This window comes from Octodon degus, unplaced genomic scaffold (genome assembly GCF_000260255.1).
Source record: "Octodon degus isolate 3935 unplaced genomic scaffold, OctDeg1.0 scaffold00062, whole genome shotgun sequence".
NCBI classification, from domain to species: domain Eukaryota; kingdom Metazoa; phylum Chordata; class Mammalia; order Rodentia; family Octodontidae; genus Octodon; species Octodon degus.
The window spans coordinates 9,616,963-9,626,992 of NW_004524638.1; the positions used below are offsets into that span (position 1 = coordinate 9,616,963).

A 10,030-nucleotide genomic window follows, 5' to 3' on the forward strand; every position below is an offset into this window, starting at 1 on the left:
ATATACTTTTCTGTTAACCTCCACTGTTCCTAAAATTCATTCTTTAGTTCTAGGGGAACTTGTCCCGGGGATCTTTCCGGTTGGGCGCTTCATTCCCCTCTATCAGTTTCTCCTAGGGATTCAGAAATACAGTTCTTTTTTCTTTTTCTTTTCCGGGGGAGAGGGGAGCAGTACTGGGAATCGAACCCAGAAGAAATACAGTGCTTCTTGCGTGCCTGAACCTAGCAGACCCAAAAGCTGGAAGGAGCTGCGCTTTGCCAAGTAGACAGAAGAGCAGGTCTCCGTGAGAGAAAAGCAAGGAGAGCCCTCAGGGCCACACCAGAGTCCTGCTTTGCCACTTCCGGCTCCCAGCTTGTTTACCAGGGGCTGGGGGTGGGTCCTGAGGCCTCCGCAGGAACCCCGAGGGTTTTTTGTTTTTCTTTTTTTGGGTACTGGCAATTGAACCCAGAACCTTGTGCTTGCCAGGCAGGCCCTTTGTACTGCTGAGCGATCTCGCTGGCCCCAAGAGCCCTTGCAGTGTGGCACGCAGCGTCGCGTCTCTCCCAGATGCTCACCACCTAACCCCTAGAGCCACAAACGTTCTGGGATCCGGGTCAAAAGAGTTGTGGTTGTTAACCAGCTACCCTTAGGGACATATCCTGGGTGGTCCAGGTAGGCCTGAGGCCACCTTAAGGTCTTTAAAAATGCGCAGTGGAAGCAGATGGATGAGTCAGGGGGAGGGAGAGGGTCTTAGTCTCAAAGATTGGAAAGTGACCATGATCCAGGTAGTCTGTAGAGCTAGAAAGGGCCAGGAAACATGGCACACGTCGGTGTTTGGGACCAAAGGCCAGCACGTGGGCCCGTTCTCCCAGCCCGGGACTACCATGTTCTGGAAGACCACCACCGACTAGCTGGGTAGTAACCCCAGCTGCAGGCAGAGACCCCCATGTCAAAGTCCATATTAGTCAGGTTCTCCCTAGAAGTAGCCACCACTAAGCCAGATGGACGGATGACATGAGAAGGAACTGGCTCCTGTGACTGGAGGCTGCAGACGGTCCTGAGGGCCCTGGCGGGCTTCCCGCCTGAAGGCTGAAGGCTCAGGAGCAGAGGAGCTGGTACGTCACGTCACATCTGGGCTGTCCAAGCTGAAGGCCACCAGGCTTGTGTCTTACCCGCTGGAAGGTTGATTTCTTATCCTATTGGGCCATGAGCTGATAGACTGAAGCCCATGTTGGGAGGGCAAGCTGCTGTGGGATGGTCAAATGTTAATCTCTGCCTCGAGACACCTGGAGTGACCCCTGACTGAGAACCAGGGCCCTCAGGGCCTAATCATGCCGACATGCTGACCCCCACAAGTCCAGCCCTTGGCCACTGGGCACCTGTACACGGTTCCTCAAGCTCCTAAGCCAGCTTGACAAGGGTCCTCATGAGAGGAGATTGGAACTTAGGGACACAGAGGGGCACCCCGGCAAGAGGGTGGCCCTCTGCAAGGCGAGGAGAGGCCTCTGAGGGCCTGGAGTAGCTGGCAGCGTGGTCTCGGGCCTCAGCCCCAGAACTGAGGAAACAGCAGCCCTTCCGAAGAGGGGGCTTCTGCTCCTGAGCAGGCGCCAGCCCCAAGGGGTGTGAACCTGTGGAGATGTCCTTGCTGCTTTGGGAGCAGCCCGAGGAGGGGGCAGCTTTGCCCTGGCACGGCCACCCTGCCACACTGTGCCACTGCCCTTGGGCCCGTGGCTGGGCGGCGCCCTGCTTTGTTTGCACGACCTCCTTCACCATCCCCACTGAGAAAGACAAGACGAGCTGGGCGCTGAGGAAGCCTCACGTTCTCAGAATACACCGAATGCAAAGGGCCGCATCTCTGCCCGGCCCTGTTTGCATCTCCAAGAGCAGCTTTCCGCCCCCAGCCACGCTGCGGGAAAGCTGGGAAGGTGCGGGGCGGCATCTCTGTCCTACAGCTTCTGGGATCAAGTCCAGAAAACAAAGCCTTTGTGCTCCCTCAGGTGGCTGCCAGACCCAGGGAAGGTGGGCTCCTCTACCCGAGGAGGCACCCGGGGGTCTGCGTGTCCCTGTGCTGAGGGAGCGGTGCTGTGACTGAGCCTGGACCAGCCGTGATACTGTTGCAGGCCTGCTGAGGTCCCCAGAGAGGTGCTGCCTTGGGCTCTTCCTGTGCAGAAGCAGTGACACAGGTCCGTGTCCTCTGAGGACAGTGAAACTGGGGCAGCATCCAGGAGCGGGCTGGGGCTCATTTGCAGCCCGTGCCTCCAGTTAGTGCTGGCCCCTAGCCTGGGGGTCAGGCCTGGGCCCCAGCACCCCAGCTTGGGTGCTGCGTTGGCTGGCCCTTCCATGGGCACAACGCCACACCATTTCTTTCACTCTCGTCCCTTCCAGGGACGGTCAAGGAAAGGTCTGCCCAGCTGACTCTGCGCCCTTGGTGTGGCTGGCGTTGACCCCGGGCCTGGCCGTGGGAGGTGCCCAGTGTTGGGGAGCTTCACGTGGTAACAGAGACTGTGTTTAAGCGTGTCCTCCAGCAAGCAGGCCCTGCCAAGGAGGTCCTCAGTGATTATAACCTAATAGAGCTAAAGCTAGATGCCACCAGGTTTGGCAGGACTTGAAATTTGGCTAAAAATTTGTTCTGATTTACTTCTTCTGGGTGTGGGAAACCACTCCTGGCTCTTGGGGAAACAGCACAGTGGCATTGGGTCCCAGAGGTCATTTCTGTCCACTGAAGCTGCATCACGAAGGAAAAAGCCCTCGCAGCTCAGTGGCTGCAGTGGCACAGGCTTTTTTCTCCTTCCTACTGTGAATCCATTATGCATTGCTGGGGGCAGATTCTGCGGAGGGGATCACTTAGGCACCTGGCCTGGTAGAAGAGGGAGGCTGGAGGCTCCCTACGTGGTGAGCTGCACCCACTCTGCCCAGCTTCTCCCCTGCAGGTTCCCATCGCTTGCACCTTGGCAGCACCAGCTCAAGCGAAGTGCCCCTGCCGCCCACCCCACAGGCCCCGAGAGTGAGACGGTAAATCTGTCAGCAGCCCTGTGGTGAGCTCTAAGCCACAGAGGAGGCTCTGCTCGGGCGCAGTGAGGAGTGGCTGGGCGGCCCCTGCCCCTGGGCTGGGCCCGTAGAGGCCGGGCAGGCCGGGACTTGGACCTGGGGCACCCGGCAAGCTTTCCTGCCCTTCTGTCTTTGTCTTGGCTGACAGTGAAATCCAATTCACACCACCCAGCTTGGCCTGGTAACTCTACCCAAATTCCAGCGTCAGTGGGGAACCATCTCAGGATGGGGCCGAGAAAACATCAGGAACCAAAGGCGTGTTGGATTTTTAGTATTTGTTCTTTTGTAAATTTCAAGAAACTAAGAAAAACAAAGTGAGGCTAGGAATAGAGTTTACCAGAAGACAGAGCCAGATGCCACTGCCCTGGCAGAAGCACCAGGTGCTCAGGAGCAGGGCTGGGGCTGAGGAAAGTCTTCAGCAGAGTGGGAGGCACATCACACACTACCCTGCACGAGGGCGGCCTCCAGCAGGAAGGCTCCTGGCCTCGGCCCCCTGGCCTGGCCGCTGGGAGGAAAGCCGCAGGAAAGGTGTCTCCTGAGCGAGGTGGAGCAAAAGCTGCCCAGGACGCTGCGAGTTAGGAAGTGTCGCCATGCCCGCCTGCAGTGGAGCTCCTCGTCCCTGCTGTTCCGTCCCAAATCCTTTGCTCAGGAAGTTGAGGCCTCTGCATCTGAAGGTGAGCTGACACACTGACATGTGACAGTGCTCTTCGAGTCTGTCCTGGGTCTGAGGAGTCGTGGGTGGCAGGGGAGAGTGCAAGTGGGCCTAGCACCCACTCCCTTGCCACCGCGCTGCTGCCCCTGCCCCAGCTGTGAAGTTAGCTGTCAGTTCCCTGCAACAGGTTTGAAATTTGGCTAAAAACTAGTTGTGATCTACTTCTGGGCGTGGGAAATCACTCCTAGCCCTTGGGAAACAGCACAGTGGCAGTGGGTCCCAGAAGGCGTTTCTGTCCGCTGAAGCTGCGTCATGGAGGAAGAAACCCCCACAGCTCAGTGGCTTCAGCGACACTCTGTTGAGCACACCCCAGCGCCTGTGAGGTTCAGGGAGTTAGTTGGCAGCCAGAGAGAGGCCCTGGGTCTTCAGCTAGCTGCTATCCCGGCCCAGCTGGACCCTTCCGAGTCACGCGGGGCGCCCCGGGCGTTGCGGCCAAGCCATTCCAGACCCTGACTACCAAGGCTCTGCGGGGCTGGGTCCGTCTGCTAACCTGGCCTGATCCACCAACGCCGACTCCTCAGCTTGCTCCTTCCTGCTGGCTGCAGGTTCAGGTGGCCCCGTATAACTTTGGAAGCAGATTCTGAGGCCACATTCCTAGTTCACAGGGCACCCCAATGTTGGCAGAGATGAGTCTCCCTAGAGTGTTCCCCTGTCCTCTCCCAGATCTTCTGAGTATCTGACCAATGGGCCATTGCTGGGCACGGGAAACAGAAGCTCCAGTCTGTCACCTACACTCCAGCGCCTCAATTTACTTGTTTGTAAAACTTGGGCTGAACCTGCCCCTTCTTACATTATGCAGCCTTGCTGACCATTACTTTTTTTTTTTGTATTTTAGGGAAGGTTGTACAAGATGTTCAGGATCTCACTACTAGATTGGACTTGTAGTGATCCGCCTGTTTACAGCCTCCCAAGAGCTGGGATTACAGGCGCGCACCACCGTGCCCAGCCTCAATTGCTGTCTCAGTGTGCCCTCGGGGGTGGGGCAGCATGGCAGGCCCGGGGATCAAATCCCTGGCCCCTGTACCTGCTTGCAGCTTTAATCTGCTGAGCTATTTGGCTGGCCCTGACCATTACTTTTTTTTTTTTTTTTTTTTTTTTTTTGCAGAAATGGGGATTGAACTCGGGCCCTTGTGCTTGCTAGGGAAGCGCCTGACCATTACTTTTTAAAGCTCTGGAGGATCTTTTGTAGAAAGGACTGTGACATTATGATTTTGTCTCTAACTACTCCCACCTCCTCCTTCCCCACAACCTTCTGGAACAAGCTGCACAGGCCAAGCCAGAGAGGGGAAGCCAAGCACCAGTGGAGGCTGACAAGAGGGCTGGGAGACTCACTCACACGGGCAGTGATTTGATCCTGGTGCCTGGTGCCTCGAGGCGATGCAGGCTCAATGCTGTAGATGAGGTGGGCTCTTCGAGGCAGTGAACCCAAGAGTGCCAGGCCCTGGCCCTGGGGAGAGGTGGCAGGGACAGGAGACCCTTCAGAAATGAGGTGAGGCCTGTGGAAAGGGTCTCCAGATGTGCGGCACCCTGGGCACCAGGCCCAACTGCTCGAGCTGCAGCCGTGTGGACTGGTAGGCGTTGAGGTTGCTGTAGGGGACAGGTGGGCCACTGGTGGTCCTTGCGGGGAAGAGAGCCTGTGGAGCCGGGGCTCCCCAGGGGCTGTGGTAGGGCTGATACCTGGGAGGCTGGACTGGCTTGGGAGCCAGGGGACTCCCGGGCCCTGAGGAAGTGGACAGTCTCTGCTTTGGGGGGCTACTGCCCACCGATGGGCTGCTAAAGGGGTTGGAAGACGTGTGGTCACTGGTGGAACAGCTGTCGCTACTGAGGCGGCCATTGGAGGTGCTGGGGACAGCTCTGGGCTGCAGCGGGGCCGCCGGCCTGGGACACTTCAGGCCCATCAGGGGCTTGGAGGAGGCATAGAGGTGGCGGAACTCCTCGTCGAACAGCTCCACCGCCGGGCCTGTGAACTTACAGAGGATGTTCCGGTGCACGTGTCCGCAAAGCCAGGAGAAGCTAGGGTGAGAGGGAAGAGGAAGAAGCTAGGGGTGAGAGGGAAGAGGGGGCTGGAAGCTGATGGCAGGACTCTGGGGAGTGAGGGACCGCAGCAAGAGGAGGCAAGGGGCTCCTAGGCCTGTGGTCTTCTGTGCAGGCTCCCCGCATCCCGGCAGGAACCCCATCACGTAAACCCTGTTTAGCTGCTGTCACCTGCTCTCACAGATGACGGACACGTGCAGATGCACGACCCCCAATACCTGAGACATTCGTTTGTTACTCTGTGTGCTTCTCCTATTCTTTTCTATCTCTGATAGAAAACTCTCAGCCGACCCTAGCGACAGCAGAGACCATGGGGCAGGCTGCAGATTCTCGGGTCCCTCTTCACACAGGCCACCAAGACCGGTGGAGGGGCAGTCAGAGGGGACCAGGCCGCCAAGGGGAACAGCCCAGAGCACAGGAGGAATGGGCCACAAGGGCGGGCCTCGGCTCCCAGCCTCCAGCTGGAACACCTGCCTGCCATCTGGAGGCACCTGGGCCTGGGGGTGAGCAGGGCGGGCCCATGCAGGGCCTGGGAACAACCAGGCTTTGTTTAAGCCTCTCCTCCTCCCAGGGCGCCCACACGCCACCAAGCGATTCTGTGCGAGGCCAGTGCAGTCTCTGCCCGTGTGTCGTTCACAATACTGGCTAAGCCAGTCCACAAGTAATCCTGAATCGTAGCAGGGAGGAAGTCACACAGGTCAGCAGGACCAATGACTAGAGGCCTCTCAGGTGACTGTGCAAGATGCTGCTGCATGGTGAGGCGTTGGCAGGATGGAGCTGTCCAGGAGAAGAGCAAGCAGCCTGTGCAAAGGCCCCGGGACAACCACAACCACATGAGGCGCGACAGAGGCAGAGGAAGCCTGTGCCCCAGGCGGGATTTGCCTTAGGAGCCCTTCCCGTCCCTGGGAGACAGGCCTATGGCAGCAGTGGGGCAGGGCAGGAAGGCAGCACAAGGCCACGCCACGATCATGCTGGTCCCGGGCTGATTCTGCCCATGAAGTCTTCTCCTCCCCAAAGGCCCAACCCCAGTCAGCAGCACTGACTTCCGGTTGCCTGGCCTGAGGGGGCGTTGAGCTGCCCAGAGGGCAAGCTCCCCTCTGAGGTGCACTGGTAGCAGCACCGCCTGGGCTACTGTTCACTCTTTTCTTAGCAGATGTGGGGCACACACACTCTGTAATCCCACACTCTGGGAGGCGGAGGTGGGAGGGTCGCAAATTTGAGCCCAGCATGGGCAATTTAGTGACTTAGCAAGACCCTGTTTCAAACTAAAGAATAAAAAAGGGCCAGGGATGTGTGCTGCAAAATAGCAGCGGCAATAATAATAATAAAAATTGTCCTCCTTCACTTGCAGCTTTGTAGAGGCTCTCTGGTGAGGAAAGGCTTTCTCTAATTCTAATTTCCCGCAGCTCCTACAGGACGGGGGAGGGGAGCCCCCCACTGTCTTGCCCTTCACGGGGTGGCTGGCAATGTGGCGGGTGGGCTGCGTTTCTCTCTCACTTTCACGCTAGCCCTGCAGAAACAGTGAAGTCCCATGAAAGACCCTGGAAAAGCACTTCATGAGTGAGGTCAGCGTACATACAGTACGGAAGCTCTGCGATGCCCTGTTGGAAAGCAGCGTCACATCAGTCTGTGCAGCAGGCTGAGGCTGCTTAGGTGTGGGATGCCACCTGGCCAGGGGAAGTCCCTGCTGCTTTTCTTTTTCTTTTCTCTTTTTTTTGTGGCTGGGCTCAGCCCCTAGGGGCGGGGCTGGGGTGGCCTGTGGTGCTAGGGATCAAACCATGGTCCCTGAGCTTGCCTAAGCTTGCCTAAGCAGGTGCCTTAGACCAGTCCTAGTGCTACTTTTCTAATTTTTTCTTTTTTTTCGGAACCGGGGATTGAACTCAGACCCTTGTGCTTGCCTGGCAAGCGCTTATTCCACTGAGCCATCTCCCTGCCCCCCCCATTGCTACTTTTCAAAAGGCCACTCTTGCAAGTATGACCACTAAAATAAATGTGAATACATAAGTACTACTCGTGTCTTAGCCTTTTCAGGGCAGGGCGCCGTGTTGGACGGCCAAGCATTGTGCCAACACCATGCTGATGAGGGAAACAGGCCCAGCGAGGTGCGTGGGGGGCGACATGAAAGCACATTCAGGCTCTCGCTTTCCTGGGCCTCATCGTCTATAAGATGTCACTGTGAAAATGACACCAATTTGGGGACTAGAAGGGGAAACGATTCCCATTTGGAGAACTTGAAGATAAACCCCCAGATTCTGTTTCGCATACGACTCTAAAGCAAAACACAGTGAGGAGCCTGCACAGGCCAGTTCTGATCTCCCGGAGCTTCCTCTGCTTCTAGGCTCTCAATCCCTTAAACTCCTTCATCGCCTCTCATTATGCGACAGATGACAGGGACTTGTTTCTCTGCGTTTTATCTCTGCATCCATCTCTGTAGCTGTTTCCAAACCACTGTGTTCCCAGGCGGGCCCCCTCCCAAGCTAAGCACCCTTTCCGGGCCTGGACCTAGAGTGCCCCGCCGGGCTGCCTCGCTCAGGCGGTTCCGAAAGGTGATTGGTCTTGAGGGCTCCAACGCCTGCAGAGGATTAATTTGCTGGTGAGATCCTGCTTTGATGTGGCGTTGGAGGGAGGAGCAGGAAACAGGAGGGGGTTGGCTGGAGGCCAGGCCCTGGGTGGCAGCTGCGGGCGGACGCCTGCCCGGCCCCTTCTAGTCTGGCCCGCTCTCTGCTTCCCACCTCTAGCGAGCAGTTCGGCTGCCGTGTGCTCCTGGCAGCTTGCCCTCCTGCCTTCCCCAGCCGGTAGACCGTGCTCCGTAACCTCTGAAGCAAACATTTCGTCCTCCCACTAGATTTCCTCAGCGCTTTTGTCACAGAGACAAAGAGCTGACCGACACACTCTCCGCTGTCGTGGGTGAAGCAGCTAAGGAGCTTTGGCAGGCCCAAAATAACACCCTCGTCTTGACTTTGTGGAGTAGGGCCTCATAACTAAAAGTTTCTGGGGGCCGGTCAAATAGCTCAGCAGATTAAAGTGCCTTCAAGCAGGTGTAGAGGCTCGGGGTTCAATCCCCGGGCCTGTGCTGGCCCTGCTTGGCGATTGAGACTGGGTGTGGTGGCGCGCCTGTAATCCCAGCTCGTGGGAGGCTGTAAACAGGTGAATCACTATGAGTCTGATCTAGTAGTGAGACCCTGAACACCCTGTAGTCCCTTCCCTAAAATGTAGGGGGGAAAAAAGTTTCTGGGCATAAAAAAATTGGTTAATTATGTTTCAAACTTTTTTTTTTTTGCAGAACTGGGGATTGAACTCAGGCCCTTAAACTTGCCAGGCAAGCACTTATTCTACTGAACCATCTCCCCGGCCCCCAATCATTTAAGAATAGGTCATAGGGCCAGTGAGACAGCTCAGCAGACTAAGCACTTGCTTAGGCAAGTGCAGGGGCCAAGATTCGATCCCTAGCACCATATACCATGCAGGCCCCTCCATGGGTGCACGGAGCCAGCCACCGAGATCAGGGGTAGTGGCATGCTCCTCTAATCCCAGCACTGAGGGTGCTAATGAGGAGGATCACTATGAGTCTGAGCTGCACAGTGAGGCCCTGTACCAAACACATACAAATGGGCACATCTGGGGCCTGCTACAAGGGTGCAGCTCAATGGCACCTGCGTTGATCGCTTCCCCAGTCCCAGTAGCTCAGCTCTGCCGGACATCCCCCATATGGAGTCACAGTCCTAGGCATGACCTGAGGGCACGAAAGCACTGTCGATGGTGACGGGTGCACTGCACGGAGCGGGCGTGTATGCTAGTGCCACCGCGCACCTTAGGTGAATTCATCTCAGTTCATTGTATTAAAATAATACATTTTTTAAAATGAAATCAAGGGGTTGGGGAGATGGCTCAGTGGAATAAGCGCTTCCCTGGCAAGCGCAAGGGCCCGAGTTCAATCCCTGGTTCCAAAAAAAAAAAAAGAAAAGAAAGAAGGAAATCAAGCATATCTACCTACACACAACAGAAAAACTGCATCACTTTTCTAATTATACCCAAGACATTTGAAAGGGGGAAAGCGGACTCTGTGTCCAGTTGCAGCATCAAGGGAAACTGAGGCCCTCGGAAGTGCCCTTCTACCCTGCATGACCACATTTCCTGCATCCCAGCCCACCCGTGCAGCATGCCACAGCTCTGGCCGGGGGAGGAGCACTGGGAAATTCGGGGTACTTGTGCCCACCTGGGGACTGGTCTGCACCTCGCTGGCCCGCGGCTCTTCTG

At 56.8% G+C, this 10,030-nt stretch overlaps 2 protein-coding genes across 2 annotated transcripts in view; one reads left to right on the forward strand and one right to left on the reverse strand.

The window, feature by feature from the left end:
* Positions 1-2,423, forward strand: part of LOC101573619 (zinc fingers and homeoboxes protein 1) — a 38,036-nt gene extending 35,613 nt beyond the window's left edge. Inside the window, exon 7 of the mRNA XM_012515408.2 lies at positions 2,365-2,423. Coding sequence (XP_012370862.2) covers positions 2,365-2,423 — 59 coding nt within the window. The remainder of the gene's footprint in view (positions 1-2,364) is intronic.
* A 2,414-nt stretch (positions 2,424-4,837) lies between these two features.
* Positions 4,838-10,030, reverse strand: part of Fam83a (family with sequence similarity 83 member A) — a 17,339-nt gene continuing 12,146 nt past the window's right edge. The window contains exon 4 of the mRNA XM_012515409.2: positions 4,838-5,752. Coding sequence (XP_012370863.1) covers positions 5,218-5,752 — 535 coding nt within the window. The 3' untranslated portion in view covers positions 4,838-5,217. The remainder of the gene's footprint in view (positions 5,753-10,030) is intronic.